The sequence below is a fragment of the Diabrotica virgifera genome, chromosome 7 (genome assembly GCF_917563875.1).
Source record: "Diabrotica virgifera virgifera chromosome 7, PGI_DIABVI_V3a".
Lineage (NCBI taxonomy): Eukaryota > Metazoa > Arthropoda > Insecta > Coleoptera > Chrysomelidae > Diabrotica > Diabrotica virgifera.
Genome location: NC_065449.1, coordinates 144,278,686 through 144,297,359, shown reverse-complemented (window position 1 = coordinate 144,297,359; position 18,674 = coordinate 144,278,686). Strand labels below are relative to the sequence as shown.

Genomic DNA, 18,674 nt, shown 5'->3' with positions numbered 1-18,674 from the left:
TGAATACATTGTTTCAAATACAAGTCAATCCACGATTATTTAGTCGCAAATGGATTGACTTGTATTTGAAACAATGTTTTCAATCTTCGCGACAAAACAATCGCGCGACTACAAATCGCAAGTGGAGTCCGGCGCTGAGGCTCAATTTCAATAAGATAGCTTAATTATTCTTCTTTCATGTTCAACCGTGTTTCATGTTTCAAAATAACTCAACCGTGCACTTCGCCGTACGTTAGTTTACAGTGCGCCAATATTTGTGAGAAGGGTGACTTTAGCGTTATAAATAAAAAATTATAGAAGATACAGATTTAATTTTAGAAAATTCTTTATATAAGGTTTTTTTTGTAAAATTTTCTGAATTTTTCAATGGTCAAGTCAGTTTTTTCTAAAATTTATATTTTCGGAGTTATTTAAAAAAACATCTAATTTCGTAGTGCATTTGTTTCATAAAAAATGAAGCACCCACTTCTCGAGTAGAACTTTTTGATATGTTGTTTATTAAACAGTTCTTATTGAAATTACAAAAAGTTCTATCTTGTTTGATTTTTCCGAAGTGAAAATCTATATGCACTCCCCTAACTGGTGTATTTGAAACTTCAAATATAAAGTTATGCAATTTCCTGTATTTCCCTTCACAAAGGAATTGTCGAAATATTTTACTGAAAAAATGCACAACTTCTTTATTAACAAGTTAAATAAAAGAATTACTCTTACTTCTTTATAAAAAGTATCAATAATCACTTCAATAAACCCTTTAAAGACCATGGTTGCCATATGGCAACCATTGTAAGCAGTGATCTAAATAATTTTTTCAGTAGATTTTTCTATTAATTAGCAGATGGCGCATGTTGTTCTGCATGGTAAAATAAGTATATTTTAACGTAGTACTGAAAGTTCAGTCCCAAGTTGCTTCTTTGATTAACACCGTTGTGTATATACGCGAGTTTTTCTATGCAAGAAAATGCACATCAGATTTGTGTAAATAACTTTTTGATAAATAATATAAATTATTTTTTGTGTAGTATACGATTTTATTTATAAAAATAGATAAGTTTTTAAAAGTGTTACATTAGTTCTTCCTTTTCTTTTAGTGTATAATTATTTTAGGGTACGAAAAACTGAAATTGCCATATGGCAACCAGAGTCTCTTTCAGTACCGATTATCGAATGTTTTTATTTTATTTTAGAGGAGGCTTGGCTCTTGTGAAGAGGCGTTACTAATACGTACACGGACGATTTAGATGTGAAGGGAATCTACATTGAACCACCAGACACAAATTAATTGACCGATGAAGATTCTGCCGATGAGGATAATGGTGGTATGGTAGATAATTTACCAGCAAGCCAATTACGAACTCCAGCCGAGATTCAGGTCCGCAATTCGAACCAGAAGGATTTTGCAATGGACAAATGGACGCTACCAAGGTGTATTTGGTATTTTTACGAAAAAGATAGGTGATGAAGTTTTAATTATTTTTAGGTAAATTGGGAGAAAGAGGTAGATTTAGAAGCAACTGTTAGGGCATTTCCAGCATCCAGCTACTAAGTATACAGTAACTGCACGTCCTTTGAACTTTTCGAAAAAAATTTTAATGAAGAATTAATTGAACTACTGGTTACAGAATCTACGAGCAGAATCTACATTTTAAAAAATTTGCAGATTCCCAAATTACGATCAACGAAATGAACGTATTATAATAATTTTGATTATAACGGGACATAACGAATTACCTGGCAAAAAATTACTATTGGGACGTGGAATCTGACATGATAAATAAATGTGTTTCAGAAATGATGGGACGAGACAGATTTTTTCGTTTTCTTCACTTCGCTGATATTAGTAAGCTTGAGAAAACAGATAAGTTGTCAAGTGGCGACCTATAACAGAAAAACTGCGAAAAATTTTCTTAGACCACTTTATTCCAGAAAAGGAGCTAAATTACGATGAGTAGAAGATAATATATTTCGGTAAACAATCGGCAAGCAATTTATAAGGGGAAAACCCATCCGCTTTGGGTACAAAATCTGGTGTATAAAAATACAAAATTATTTTATTGATTTTGTATTTGTATGATATTTGTCAATTTCAATATATACCAAGAGAATGATCCGAACTCCAATGAAGATATAAAAAGTATTTATAAAGTAGCTGGTAAGGCGGCCGCACCACTTGTATCGATGCTAATTGACTTACTCCCACAGAAGAAACGTCCGTTACTTAGTGTATTTTGATGATTTATTCACTAGTTTGTATTTACCAAAATTTTTAAAAGATAAAAGTTACGACAAGACTGGAACAATAAGGGAAAATCGTATCCCAAGAAACTGTCCCCTGAAAAATAAAACCCAGACGAAAAAAGTGGATAGAGTGACAGATATGACTCTGCTCCTGACAAAGAAAATGGAATAATAATAATTGTTGTTCGTTGGGCTGACAATAATGTAGCCACAGGCCACAGTTGCATCAACACGTCATAGAATTTTGCCGCTACAGAAAGCAAAAAGATTTTCCAAAAAAGAAAAATATTTTAAGAGCAAACAGTAGCGATCAACAGGTAGCAACAAATGCGTTCCAAGATTGCGGCTCTAATTTTGAATATTTTGTCGTGTTATTTGGCACACATATTCGTAATATAATAAATAATGGCGGTACAGAGCCCAATTTCAGAAATATGTTAGTATGTGGAAATTACACTATAACTAAATAAAATATCGAAAAAAGGAGCCTGTACCGCCATTAAGAAAGACAAACAAATACACTTTCTTCAAATAAACTTTTTTATCCCGTGCCTTGATTTTGTGTCACATTGGAACTACTAAAAATCGATTTTTTTATAACAAGAAATCTAACGTCACTGACTTGGCAACATTTCGCGCCTATGTGTATAAAAATTACTGTTTTTGATAGTATAAACGTCACTGTCAGTGTCGAATTACCGACGCACTGTTGCCTCACTTTTGAAAGTTCGCAGAACTTTCGCACTCTTGGACCGCGTTTGTTGCTACCTGTTGATCGCTGCTGTGTGCTCTTAATTCCTAGACCATATTATGCTATCGGTAAATATAATTTAGCAATGGGAGGGACGGATCTCATGGACGAAAATATAGCCAGATATAGAATAAGTATATGGGGTAAAAAATGGTGGTGGTGCATTTTTTCTTGGCTTATCGATGTATCAATACAAAATTCGTGGATTAATTACAAGCAGTCTGGCGACAACTGTACACAGTTACAACTTAGACGTGATATTGTAAAAGTAGGTTCTACTAAGTTATGAGATCCACCTAAAACTTTAGGTCAACCATCATTAAGCATATCGTCCAGCACTAATAGTAGAGTTAGTGATGATATTAAATATGATAATGTGAAAATTTTTCTAATATCTACTCCAGATAATAAAAAAAATGTGCCAATAAAACCTGTAAATATATCGTGAGAACTATATATGCTCTAAATGCAACGTTGGCTTATGCATTACATGCAATATGCAATTTCACATAAAATGATTTCTAGTTTTTGTTCTCATTATAATTAATATTTGTTCAAAATAAAACATAAATCACTAACTTTTTTTTTAGTTTTTTAATAAAAACAAAAGTCCGTCTTGACAAGGTTAAAGCAACTACATTAAAATAAGAGATAACTTAATTGTTACTAACCTTTTCTTTTGCAATATCGGGTGTTAATGATCTCTTGGTTGGACTTTTGGGGGAATAACATTTCTTGGTTTGACTCTCCTTTCTGGTAACGCTCTCATTTCTATCCCTACTCCTACTCCTTGAGTCCTTTTTTGTCATTGGTGTCGTAGACCTGTCCTTTGAGTATTTCTGTGATGTTTTAATATCAGATTTATCTGCAAAGGATGATGAAACTCGTTCCTTACTCGAAATGCTCTTGACTAAGGTTTTAATTTGGCTTTTCATCTTATCTTCTGATTCGATGTTTCTAGATTTTTCTTTGGGAGAATGTCTTGTTTCCGGAGAACAACTACGTCGTTTAGGACTATGACTTTTTCTCGATCTGCTTCGACCATGGATTGGTGATCTACTTCGTGAAGTTCTTATTTCACGCCTAAAATATATATGTTATTAAAATAAACTTAATACGAAACAAACGAAAAGGTGATACTGTCTCAGACACAGATGAGAGACGGAATTGCTGAAATAGGTAAATAACTACTATTACAAATTATCTATAGTCTTTCCCTCCTTGACTTAACAGTACACGAACATACGGCAGTGCAATCCTTATGGGAGTTTTTAGCGCGGCGATGCCGATTTTCTTCAAAAGAATTATCAATCGAACATTCAGGGTCCTAAAAATGTTAAATTAAAACTAACCCGTTACAGTCAATAGCATTGTAGTAAAACAATATTTTTCATTGTCTTTTGTGAGTGATAGTCATTTTAGAAAAGTAATCAGCAATTTTATAATCGATATGCGTAATAACTTTTTTTGGCAAAGAATGTTAGAATATCCAACATTAAAAGTGGATGTTGTTCTATGGTTGTTAATTTATGTATTGACAGTATAGACAGTTCTGAAGTAATCTCAATAAATATATAAAATATATTGTCAGTCAAGTTTAAGTAAAGTTTTATTTGTCCTAAAGTTGAGAATAAATAAATTATATTTGTTGACGTTCAGTTCACCTATATTAAATTATAATAAAGAATATCAAATAAGCTTATAATTATTACTGATAACATTGTATTGAGTAACTAACTGCTTATTTGGAAAATTTGGATCCTAATTGCAGTTTACTGTTATTCTTAACGACTGATTTACAACCTGAAATTAATGTCATTTTTTCTATTCTCATACTATAATATAATCCGGTCAACTTAGACATCAAAATGCTTGGCAAATAACAAAAATTGCCGGAGAGCCAAATTTTGGTATAGAGCTAGGGTATACCATAACAAATAAAGTTTAAAAAGTCCCCATCGATCCCATGTGTGCGTCAAAAGTTATGCGGGATCAAAGGTCAAAATTTGAGATTTTTTGGATTTTTTCGAAAACGGTAAGTTTTATCAAAAAAAAACCTCAAACCAAAGTTGTATCATCCTCTACAAAAATTGTCCTTACAATTTTTTTCCTAAGAGTTACCATTCCTGAGATAACGCGATTTTAAAAGTTACTTTATACATTATATGCACATACAGTGAGCACGTAAAGGTTGGAATAAATTCATTTTCTCGAGAATGGACGACTTTGCAAAAAAATCCCGAAACAGGTCAATTTTTATTTTTAAATTACGACTTTTTGGCATATATATCATACTAGTGACGTCAGCCATTTGGGCGTGATGAAGTCATCGATGACTTTTTTAAATGAAAATAGGGGTCCTGTGATAGCTCATTTGAAAGGTAATTCAATTATCTATTCAGTAATATAAGCATTGACATAATTATTTATACAGGGTGTCCAGAAAAAAATTTTTGAATTAAATTTATTGACATAAAAAGAAGAAAGTATGTAATTTATTTAATTCAAAATACATTTTACTGCTCTCAGAAAACAGAAAAAATGTTTATTTGAAAAATAATCATTGCTTTTCGTTTAAATTAAATGTTCAAACTGTCAAGAGGCAGGTGGATGGATGCTTTAATATTGAATTTAAGCAAAAAACAATATTTATTTATCAAATAAACATTTTTTCCTGTTTTCTGATAGCAGTAAAATGTATTTTGAATTAAATAAATTACACACATTCTTCTTTTTATATAAATAAATTTAATTAAAAAAAATTTTTTTGGACACCCTGTATAAATAATTATATTAATGTTTATACTGCTAAATAGAGAATTGAATTACCTTTCAAATGAGCTATCACTCAACCCCTATTCTCATTTAAAAAAATCATCGATGACGTCATTACGACCAGACGGTGACGTCACTAGTATGATATATATGCCAAAAAGTCGTAATTTAAAAATAAAAATTGACCTGTTTCGGAATTTTTTTCCAAAGTTGTTCACTCTCGAGAAAATGAATTTATTCCAACCTTTACGTGCTCACTGTATAAGCCACGTATGTATATACATATGTGGCCCTTAAGACAAGTATAAATGCCTATTTGTGTCTCTTTTATATAGTATATTATACTATTCTGAAAATATTTCTTCAAAAGGTAATCAGTCCCAAACTGAATTTCCTCTATCCACGTGGCCTTCAAAAACATTTGACTATACCATTGTTTAAAAAAGAACAGATTGTCTATTATAGGCAATGGCTACAGTATTGTCCGTGGGTCTGGTTCATAATATTATCTGTTTCTTTATGCTCAAATTTATGCACTGAAATCTTTAGAGAAAATGCTTAATGGCCATGCTTACGCGAGAGCAGTTCGATCTCATACAATACTTCAACTCACTTTAGCATTAAGAATATTAAAAGAACTCACTATTGATGATGAAATGGATACAAATCTTATTATTACCGTTGAAAATATTTTAAATAACATTCTTTCATACTATGACATCGAAGATGATAAAATATGTGGAAAATTACTTGATCAGTTTAATGACAAATTAATTGAATATCAGAAACGAGGGCCAACCGCACAATTATGGGTACAATACTTTCGGATGGTATCCATCGCAAAGGAGTTTATAAGAGCAGAACGTATGGGAGATTGGCAAGCACATTTGAACTGAGCTAAAGAAATGCTGCCTTATTTCCATGCATCTGGACATTTACCTTATGCTAAGTCTGCGCACTTGTACTTACAAGACATGCTTCAATTGAACGAGGTAATGGATTCTAGTATTTATCAAATGTTTACAGAAGGATTTTTTACTGTTCGACGTTCTGATAAACTTTGTTGTGGAACTTCAACAGATATGATTATTGAACAATCGATGATGAAATCTATGAAAACACATGGGGGCATTTCTCGAGGAAGAAGTACGAAAGAAAGTGTGATAAGTAAATGGGTTTACGGAATGCATGCAATGAATACTGTGTGTGAGGGGTTGTAAGTTCTTGCTAATGTTCGAATGGACACAACAGATCAGCATGTAGATGCAAGTGACTCACTGCTCATAAAAGATGCTAAAGATATTAAAAAACTTCTAGACTGGTTTTCATCACATGATCCTTTTCCTAAAATTAATAAAATCATATCTATTGCTTCTGGAGTTGTTGGTGATGATAAGATTAATTGCCATAAAGCTCGTGAAGTTGAGATTGCTTCAATGGCTAAAATGACAGGTGAAACATTTAATAATATAAAATTAAAACGCTCTGAAAAAGTACTCCCTCTTTTAGCTGCGAGTAGCACCGTGAAAGTTCACGAAGAAGAAGTAGCTATAGATCATGTATTATTATTTCAACGCATGAGTATCACTGAAGCTTCTGAGGATGAGATTGAAACATTTTTTGAGTATGAATTAGCTCCTTACCCCTTATCACTTTTCGATGCAGCTGGAATGCGTAAAACAACAAAGTCAGCAATTTATGATTACTTTGAATCAGTCAATACTGAGGTTGATCGTAGAAACGCTACTTACATTATTGATGGAGGGTACCTACTACATCACGTTGTGTGAGATCGAGAAGAAACCTTTAGCGTTATTTTTGATAAATATGTTCAGTATCTACGCAGACATTACGGGCTTACAGTGACAGTGGTATTTGACGGCTACAATGACTCGACAAAGAATATTAAAGCTGCAGAACAACGTCGTCGAACTACAAAAACATCATCGGGTTCCGAGATTATCTTTGATGAAAATATAACAGTTCCAGCGAATCGACAACAATTTTTTGCCAACATTAATAATAAATCTCGTTTCATTTCCATGTTAACTGACAAATTAACAGCTGCGAATATTGAAGTGAAACAAGCTAAAAATGACGCAGATGTCCTTATAATTGGGATAGCAATTGAAAAATTTAAGGAAACAAACACAACAATTGTAGTTGGTGAAGATGTTGATTTGTTGGTACTAATTACTGCAAGGACTCCAGTAGATAAAGTTATTTATTTTCTGAAACCTGGAAGCGCTCAACAGCGAACAGAGATATATTCTTCGAATAGTTTATCGGCTTATCCCAAATGCCAAAAGTACATTTTATTTTTACATGCGATAACCGGCTGCGACACTACGTCCGCAATGTACAGAAGGGGCAAAACGTCAGTACTTAAATTATTAGAAAAAAAAAAAAAAAAAGATTTGACTGACTGCTGTAAAGTTTTTACAGAACTTGATTCTACACCGCAAACAATAATTATGGAAGGAATTCGCTTTCTTCTTGCGGTTTATGGAGCTCCAAAAAAAATTATTTGTCTTGATAAATACCGATACTTAACTTTTGTTAAAAATACGCGAAACAAGAAACAAGTACAACTATCATGTCTTCCTCCAACATCAGCATCTGCTTTTCAACATTTGTATCGAGTATATTATCAAGTTCAAACATGGCTAGGCAATGAACTGAATCCAGAAGACTGGGGTTGGAAATTAATAGATAATACTCTGGAACCGATTAAAACCTTACTCCCACCTGCTCCAGAAAAACTCCTTAACACTATTTTTTGCAATTGCAAAAAAGGTTGTAGTGCCAAATGTGGATGTAAAGTCGGGTTGCCGTGTTCTCTAGTGTGTACCAACTGCCAAGGTCAGTCTTGCTCAAATGTCCAGTTTAGTACAACAGAGGAAGACTCCTGTGATTTTAATGAAGAGACCAATGACTCAGTCACATTTGAACAATTTTTGAACATCCAGCAAGAGGAAGAGGAAGAAGATGAAATCTAAGAAGACTTGACTGTTGAAGTAGACTTTCAAGAATATGAATCTGATTAAAATATCTAAAGAAATCAAAACAATAGTTAACCTAATAATCAATAGCAATATCAATATCAATAATAAGGTAATATCTAGAACTTGACCGGTATTGTTTCCTTAAATTATCCTAAAATTGTCAAAACAGTTAGTGGAGTAGGCCTACAGGGGAAACCATGGTAAAAAAAACGCGCCGAGTACACTACCTCACAGGTGGTGTGGAAACGTGTGCATATCATGTATAATGTGACTCTTTGAATCGCGATATCTCAGGAATGGCAACTCTTAGGAAAAAAATAGTAACGACTATTTTTGTAGAGAATTTTAAGATCTACAACTTTGGTTTAAGGTTTTTTTTTTGATAAAACTTACCGTTTTCGAAAAAAATCCAAAAAATCTCAAATTTTGGCCTTTGACCCCGAATAACTTTTGACGCACACATGGGATCGATGGGGACTTTTTAAACTTTATTTGTTATGGTATACCCTAGCTCTCCACCAAAATTTGGCTCTCCGGCAATTTTTGTTATTTGAAATGTCTATATAGACCGGGTTAATATATCAATTATGATTTCACTATCTGTATCATAATGAACTTCATTATGATACAGATTTTCATTAGGATACAAATTTTTAACCAATAGAATCGCGATATGACATTCGCGATGAAGGCGGCACACGCGCAGTGACCAATGGCGAGTCAAATACATACGCTTTGACAGTTCTCAATATGTAAACAAACTGACAAACTACTTTGTCAAAATTTGTTTGCGTTACAAAATTAATAAATTTGAATATATTTTTTGTTGTGAATGATCATAGAAAAAATCGTGTATACAACTTGCATTTAATTATCATTATGAAGGTCGTACTCTATATTAAACTCGCAGCTAGGCGGCTCGTTTCGTATCCCTCATACTCGCTTCATAATGACCATCATTAAATGCTCGTTGCATAATATACTATTAATGTGTTTACACACTCATTAAAATTTAATATAAATTCTAAACTTGAAATTAATTTTAGTTAGTTAATTTGTTGTAGTTTATCAATTGTTAGTTAGTTCATTTTATTAGTTAGTTCATTTGATTCGTTGAAGTTCATATCGACTATAGTTATTATTGTGGTTTTTTGTGTAATAACGATTGAATTTATTAATGGAGAACGGTATTCTGAAACATCCCCAGGGGAAGGTATTGTTATTAGGGGAGAAAAAAATCTTAGTCAACATGGTGAATTATCGTGTAAATCAAGGACATGATCCACTTTAAAAAATAATACAAACAGTGGCAGTAGAAACCGGCATTTCCGAAAAAACAATTTACTCTGTAAGAAAAGACAATTCCTCGGCACTTGAATTACAACCAGCAAAGAGATGATCCAAGAACAAGCTAACTTCATTATCGCGTGATAAAACTTACGATGAAGGAACAAAGAGTAGCATTCGTCGAATAATGCATGATTTTTTCGTAAGAATACACCCCCAACATTAAATTCTCTATTAGCAGTAGTAAATAAAGACGAACATCTACCTAATTTTTCTAGAACTACACTGCATAGAATAATTAAGGACATGGGATTTGTGTACACAAAACGGGACAGAAAGTCAATGTTGATAGAAAAACCCGAAATTATTTCTTGGCGCCATCGATATTTGCGAGAAATTCGTACATTTCGGGAACAAAACTACAACATTGTATATTTGGACGAATCATCGGTAAATATTGGTAACAGTGTCAATTAGGAATGGAAGGACACTTCCGTATCGTCACATAGGGATCCATTTGTTCGTGGACTCACTACAGGCTTGAAACCCCCTACTGCACGTGGCCTCGTGGCTTCGTTTTACTGCATGCAGGAAGTAAAGATGGTTTTAATAATGGAGCCGAACTAACTTTTTTAGCAAAGAAAAATACAGCAGACTATTATGACGAAATGGATGGACCTCTTTTCGAAAATTGGTTTAAAACTAAACTTCTTCCAAATATTCCCGATAAAACTGTAATAGTAATGGATAATGCGTCGTCTCACTCCAGGAAGTTGGAAGGAATTCCAAACAATTCTGACAATAAGGAAGAAATACAGGAGTGGTTGCGTTCAAAGGATATTTATTTCGAAGAAGATTACCTAAAATCCGAATTGTTGGACGTTGTAGTTCATTTTAAATCGCAGTATGATGAGCGTATCGTAGATGAAATTGCAAAAAGTAAGAATGTTAAGTTGCTAAGATTACCTCCATATTACTGTGAACTAAATCCGATAGAGCTGGTATGGAGTGAAATAAAAAGATTCGTGGCAAGGTATAACACAAACTTTAAGAAGGAACAAGTAGAAAATCTAATACATGAAGCGTACTCTCAAGTAACTCCACAAAAATGGAATAATTACGTGCAACAAAACAGATGTGGAATATCGATAATTTACTGGACAATATGGACCAAGTTATAATAAACCTTAATGACGACAGTGGCAGTGAAAGTGAAGAAGACGGGAGTATACAAGGAATCTAAAATACATAGTTTAAATACATTTTAATAATTATTTATGTAGGTACCTACGTATTTATTAAGGTTTAACATATTTATGTGCTTAAATACATTATTATATTAAAAATTATTTATAAAGGTATTTTTCGAAAAAAAAAGTTTCAGAATCCCTGATAGCCACAAAATGTCAATAATATTAATTCCTAAGTTATTTATAGTTATCCTATAGAAAAAAGTATATTTGCTTCAAACCTGTTTCTGATAAAATTTGGCATCACTGTTGGTCATAAGAACCTGTACACTAAAGTCAAGGTGGGACCCACTATAGATTAAAGCATGGCTTGTAGATGAGACGATAACAGAAGAAGGAAGTATGTACATGGTAAAAACAAGTAGAAAGTAAAAACATTCAAATACACTTCTCCAAGAAGTTAACGCGCCAACTCAAAAATTGGTCATTTTTAATGTCTCAAATTTTCTAAACCTGTAACAGGCAACAGTTGTCTGATTTGTGATTTTTCTAAGATGTTATTGCCTTATTCTTTAACAATACCGCTGTAATAATATTGTTGCTAGACAGGTAAATTGTCATTGTATATCGGGTGTACCAATCAAACTATGATTTTTTCTTAAAGTTCGCGTCACCCTGTGGAATATTCTAGCCTTAATAAAATACTGAAATTAAAACCCAACTATAGCCTCATGTTTTCTTAACATTCTGTTTTTTGATTCATTCGCTTATGATGGAAAATAAAAAAGTTACGTACTTTAAAACTACACTTGTTTTTCATCAATATAGAGTGTTTTTAAATAAGTATGGCAAACTTTAAGGGGTAATACGGCACGAAAAAATAATGACAGTTTGCTTTATAAACGTATGTCCGCAAATGCTTCGTTTCCAATATCCCAGGCAACCAAGTGACGTCATATAACGTCGAGGAAACGTCAATTATGGTTGAATATATACACGTGTTTGAACATTACGTCATATAGACGTCTCTTATAGGTCATGTTAAATACGTAAGATTAATGACGTTAAAATTCGTTTAAAAAACGTTTTCATGTCAGACAGCCTCAGTCTGACGTCACAAAATTAGGAGGAGATTAAAGCTTGTTTGCAATTAAATTGCAAACAATTTCGTTTATAACGTTGTTCATAAGAAATTTCTCATTTATTGTTTACGTGGTTTGTGTCTTGTGTGATAAGACTTTTCATTTAGATATTTAGTTGAAGATACGTGTTAATTACCTAAGAGATTTTTATTCGTTTTTGCAAAGTGAGTTAGTTTAATGCAGTAATTCTTCTTGTCAACTATTTGAGGTTATGTTTCTTTGTTTTTGATATATATTTTCTGTTAATGAACTAATTATGTGTTATGGAGTTTAATTAAATTAATTTTTAGCCTACATTTTCATGTTACCTATTTTTTATATTATTTTGAAACATCTGAAAGAGGTCACTTTTTGAAAGTATTAAAGATGTGATCTTACCGACGGCGACGTGTACAAGCCGTCATCTTTTTGACGTTTGAAAATCGTCACAATCTCGACGTGAAAAAACGTAGGTACGATGACGTTTTAAAATCGTCACAATTATGACGTCCAATCGATGAGACAAATACACGCGATTTTCAACGTCAGTACTACGTCATAGAAACACGTCAATTGGTCATTTTTATGACGGTATAGAAACGTTGTTTGGTTGCCTGGGATAGAGGGTGTTAAAATTTTTCTTACAAACTGACGATTTATTTATTGCTCTAAAACTGGTTGAGATATGCAAATGAAATATGGTGTATGTATGCGCGCAAGTGGTGAATATTAAATTCCTAATTTTATATCAAAAAATGCGCAATAACTACCTCTTAAAACCCACCAAATTTCATTGACATATTATCTTAACCGGTTTTAGAGCAATAAATAAATCGTCAGTTTGTAAGAAAAACTTCCCCTATCTCGAAAACGAAGCAATTGCGGACATACATTTATAAAGCAACTGTCATCATTTTTTCATGAAAATTTACCTCTTAAAGTTTGCCATACTTATTTGAAAACACTCTGTATTGACGAAAAACAAGGATAGTTGTCAAAGTAACCTAACTTTCTTATTATCCAACATAAGCACATGAATCAGAAAACAGAATGTTAAGAAAACATGAGGCTGTAGTTGGGTTTTAATTTCAGTATTTTATAAATGCTAGAATAATCCACCGGGTCACGCTAACTTTGACAAAAAAATCACAGTTTGATTGGCACACTTGGTATACAATGACAATTTACGTGTCTAGCAACAATATTATTACAGCGATATTGTTAAAGAATAAGGCTATAATATATTATAAAAACAACTAAAACGGACAACAGGTTTAGGAAATTCGAGACATCAAAAATGATCTATTTCTAAGGTGGTCGTTAATTTCATCATCATCATCATCATCATCATCATCATCATCATCATCACTGGCTCGACAACCCTTTCTGGGTCTTGGCCTGTTCCAGGATTCTTCTCCATTCTGATCTGTTTCGTGCTTTTTTTCTCCAGTTTTTTTATTTTTAAGGTTATTATATCTGTTATATCATTTTCTATTTGTTCTAAATATCTCAGCTTCGGTCTTCCTCTTGTTCTTTTTCCTACTGGCATCTGTTTGAATATTTTGTTTGGTATTTCGCCTTCTTCCATTCTTTCTACATGTCCCATCCAACGCAGCCGTCCTATTTTAATGAATGTTATGATATCCGGATCCTGGTATATTTTGTATAGTTCAAAGTTGTACCTTCTTCGCCAAATTCCGTTTTCTTTTGTGCCCTTATATATGTGTCATAAGATTTTTCTTTCAAATGTGGTTAGAAATGTTTCCTCTCTTTTAGTGAGTGTCCAGGTTTCTGAGCCGTATGTGAGTACCGGTCTTATTAAGGTTTTGTATATTTGGCATTTTGTTTTTCTAGTGACGTTATCTGATCTTAGTTGCCGAATTAAGCCATGGTAAACTTTATTGGCAATAGATATTCGCCTCTTCACTTCCTCCGCAACGTTATTATCAGACGTGACTAGGGATCCCAAGTATGTAAAGTTTTTTACCCCCTCAATGTTGTGTTCTCCTATTGTTATATTTTGTGGCTGCCTTATTTCTGCGTTTTTACTTACCTGCATATATTTTGTTTTGTTCTGATTGATTTTAAGGCCACTATTTTGTGCAGCTCTTGGTTAATTAGCTCTTGGTTAATTTCTTGGAGAAGTGTATTAAACAGTCAGAAAACTCCCGCTGTTTGAAATCATTGAAAATGTGTAAACGGTATAGGAATGAACTTAAACATTGATTATGTATATCAGTGCATACAGCAGCCTGTAGGCAAGAATCTACGAAAATCGATTTTCGTTCCTATTTTTAAGAAAGTAGAGACCATAAAATTCATTTTCTGTGCTCCCCGGATATTGTGCAGAAAAACACAAGTCAAATACTTTGTGTAAAAAAAAACAAGAATGCAGTAGCTTATGAACAATTCCAAAACAAAACATTCACAGACCATGATCTAAATAAAGAGATACATTAAAAATGAGAACAATTGACAAAAAATTTAAAAAAACAATTAGATGTGGGAACATAATGAATACCTGAAAAAAGCATACCTATCAGTCTTTTTTGATCTCCTATCTAATGATCTTGATCTCTTTTCGCGAGAATTTGACCTATTTCTCCTTTTCCTATCTTTGGAAAGTGACCGTTCCCTTCTTCTTTTTTCTTCTTCTTCAGCTAAAATTAAAGAAAAACTAATAACTTTTTTATGCTTACAAGAGGAGTCAATTAGAGCATTACATAACGAAGATATACATTTCGATAACAAAGGAAGTAGTTTCGTCTAAAATGTGTGAGAATTCAAGGATTACATTGAGTTAAAAGGGCGTTTTAACTATTTTTGTACCAGTTAAATATAATTACCACCCGCTGGGCGATAGTATCTTACGTAATTGAGGGAAATTTGCATGACTAAGATAATCATCTAATCGAATTCTTGATACATGTGAAGAACCCATACTCTATGTAAGTTTCTAGGTGTAATGTCTTCTTCGTGGATCTCGTTTTCCAAATAATTTTCCTTGCAGGACGGCTTGTATTGTGGAGGAGCTTACCTAGCTACAAGCGTCACTGACGTTCGATTCGAATTTTGTATCGCGTTACGGCATACGGTTTATAGTGACAAAATCGAATATATATTTTGACGTATCCGGTAAAATTTCCGAGTGCGATATACGATCGAATCGTGTAAACACACCTATTTAAAAGTATGTGCCATTGAGCAAATCGGCATTTTTATCTTTTCGAACCCTTGTCGCCCAAAGGGGTGTAAGACCTAAATATTTCATAGGACGACTACAAAAGTAGCGTCGAGTATAATTTTACACAAACCATGAATTTTTTATTTTTAAAACTTAATGTGTTATGTCACTAGAGAGGATAAATATAGCAAAAGATTAATTTTGTCTAACTAGATGCAATTTTCTTTATCTTTCTATTTATTTAAGTTTACAGTTTATTTTTAATAATCAACTTACCTAATCTCAATTTCCTAGCTATTTCAGCATACTCCTCTTCATACCTTTGCTTTCTTCTTCTAATTTCAGCTAGTTCCTCGTCCTCAGATTCGGACTTCGGCCTTTTTCTAACTTTTTCTCTTGAATCAGACCTTGACTTTTTTCTTTCTTTATCTGGAGTTTTCGATCGAAGTATCTTTCTTTTGTCAACAGATGCAGACCTGTCCCTTCTTTTCTTCTTATTAAAATCCGTGCTAGATTTTCGTTTGCGTTCCTTGTCTACTGAAGGTGAACGGGATTTTCTTGTACTAGATACAGATGTGGATTTGCTTCTGGATCTCTTCACATTATCATGTTTGAGTTTTCGTTTAGTGGAAATAGATAAAGATCTGCTTCTAGATCTATCATTATGGCGAGATCTTTTCGACCTAGATCTGGAACGTTGTTGTTTCCCTCCAGGTCTCTTTGACTTATACTTGGATTCTTGCGATTTTGACCTAGATCTTTTTCTTTGATCGACCGAACTCGATTTTTTCTTTGCCGTAGGTAGGGACCATTTGGATCGTTCAGTAGATCTGGAGCTCCTATGCTTTTCTATAGATCTGGAGCTCCTACGATTTTCTATAGATCTGGACCGACCTCGTCTTCCATTTGAACGAGATCTAGATTTTCTTCTTCTTTCTGGCGACCTCTTTCTTTCATATTTGTTAAATTTTTCGTATTTATTATCTTTAACGTTTTTCTGAGATCTCGAGGACTGCTTGGGGGATTTTGGAGTAATAGATCTGTTTGTTTTTGAACTAGACATTTTTTCTGATTTGTTTTTTCTATCTTTACTGCGAGAACGATGTTTATGACCATTTTTTGATTTTTCTGCCCTTGTCTTCTTGTCGTTTTCAGAAGAGCTAAAAAATATTATTATTTCATGATATAATCAAAGGTATAAAATTGTATTATAATACTATATGTGAAAGAAATCTTACAAAAATAATATAAATAAGGGCACAAGGAAAGAAATTTTAGCCCTTTTAGAAATATTATGTAATAACGAGACATCTTCTGGGATATTAAGGGTATGTTTGTTTTTTACAAGATGTTGAGAGAAAGTAGAAGTGTTTTCTCTTTTGGTGTGCTCTAAGGAGCGTGAAGATAAGGATCTACAGGTCCTACCTATATATGTAGCGTCACAATCAGAACATTGTAATCTATACACACCACTACGATCCATGTAGTTGATAGGGTCTTTGGAATTGGTAAGACACTGTCCCAGATTGTTGGGCACTTTGAAAGAAATATGAGTATTATCAACTGCTCTTTTAAGAATATATCTAATGTCTCCAGAAAGACGTTCATGAAGATATGGTAAGGAAGCATATGAGGGTTTGATGGTCAAGTCTCTAGGGAAAGCAGTCTCTCTCAAGACTCTAAGGTGTCTCTTTTGAATAAGTTTGTAGACAATAGAACTCAAACCCTCATATGCTTCCTTACCATATCTTCATGAACGTCTTTCTGGAGACATTAGATATATTCTTAAAAGAGCAGTTGATAATACTCATATTTTTTTCAAAGTGCCCAACAATCTGGGACAGTGTCTTACCAATTCCAAAGACCCTATCAACTACATGGATCGTAGTGGTGTGTATAGATTACAATGTTCTGATTGTGACGCTACATATATAGGTAGGACCTGTAGATCCTTATCTTCACGCTCCTTAGAGCACACCAAAAGAGAAAACACTTCTACTTTCTCTCAACATCTTGTAAAAAACAAACATACCCTTAATATCCCAGAAGATGTCTCGTTATTACATAATATTTCACAAAAAAACTTCCTAAAATTGGACCTGTATGAAGACTTAGAAATAGTTAAAGAGAAGCAGAGAAGTCCTAATTGTGTCAATCGCCATGTGTCATTTAACCGAGATTTTCAACCCTTACACCGTCAACTTTTTTCATAAACCACATCAGATACAATTTCCTCTTCTCTGCTACACCATTCATGACTACCACATACATCTATTTCACTCCCAATTGTCGATAAGCAACATCTTACTTTAACTCTTTAATATTCATTTGTACCTCATCCTCTTACATCCTCATTATTTCACACCAGCTTTAATTTTCCAAAATTTAGCTCCTACATCACATATACAACCACATCCATCAGAATTGAGTCTCATTCCAGCCACCTGTCTTCTTAGCCTCATCTCATAGCTTATAGATTAGATAACTCTTATTTCATAACAACACACTACACATCTTCCATGGTCCAATATCACAACATACTCTGTCAGACTTCTCATACCGTCCTACTCCCCCCCATATTTTACAACCATTTCATTTTTAACCAATTTGATGTCAGGTCTCTGGAGGACTCAGTTTCATCAAGTTACTTTAGTCTCATTTTCAGATAAAAATCAGATAAAAACAAAACAGTATTTTTACAATTATCATATCACTTTTTTATCATTATACAATTAATGTGGGGTCGACTACCAAGAAAGTTATCAGTCATTAAACAATTATCATTTCATCAATACTCTTAAAATCGTACACATATGTACACATTACATACTATTTTGTGTTCCTAGTATAAGACCTTTACCATTATTTGTCTAATCGTATTGACAATTTCATACCACTAATACAACACCTATTGGTATTGTTGACTGCATAACTTCCTGTAACGTAAACATTTCATTTCCCTATTTTGAATACTTAATTAATGCATTATTTTTAGGGAAAAAAATCTTTCATATTTTGTGAACATCTTTTATTTTATTATTTGTAAATTTGATACTGTTATTTTATCTTAAAACATTTAAATTAATCTTTAATGTTGTGGCTGAAGTAATATTACAACTAGGT

At 33.1% G+C, this 18,674-nt stretch overlaps 1 protein-coding gene across 4 annotated transcripts in view; it reads right to left on the bottom strand.

Moving 5' to 3' along the window:
• Positions 1-18,674, bottom strand: part of LOC114328565 (serine/arginine repetitive matrix protein 2) — a 186,230-nt gene that overhangs the window by 28,356 nt on the left and 139,200 nt on the right. For all 4 annotated transcript variants that reach the window (XM_028277446.2, XM_028277447.2, XM_050655590.1 and 1 more), the window contains 3 exons: positions 15,828-16,711; positions 14,904-15,027; positions 3,661-4,072 (listed from right to left, as the gene is read on the bottom strand). In XM_028277446.2, coding sequence (XP_028133247.2) covers positions 3,661-4,072; positions 14,904-15,027; positions 15,828-16,711 — 1,420 coding nt within the window. The remainder of the gene's footprint in view (positions 1-3,660; positions 4,073-14,903; positions 15,028-15,827; positions 16,712-18,674) is intronic.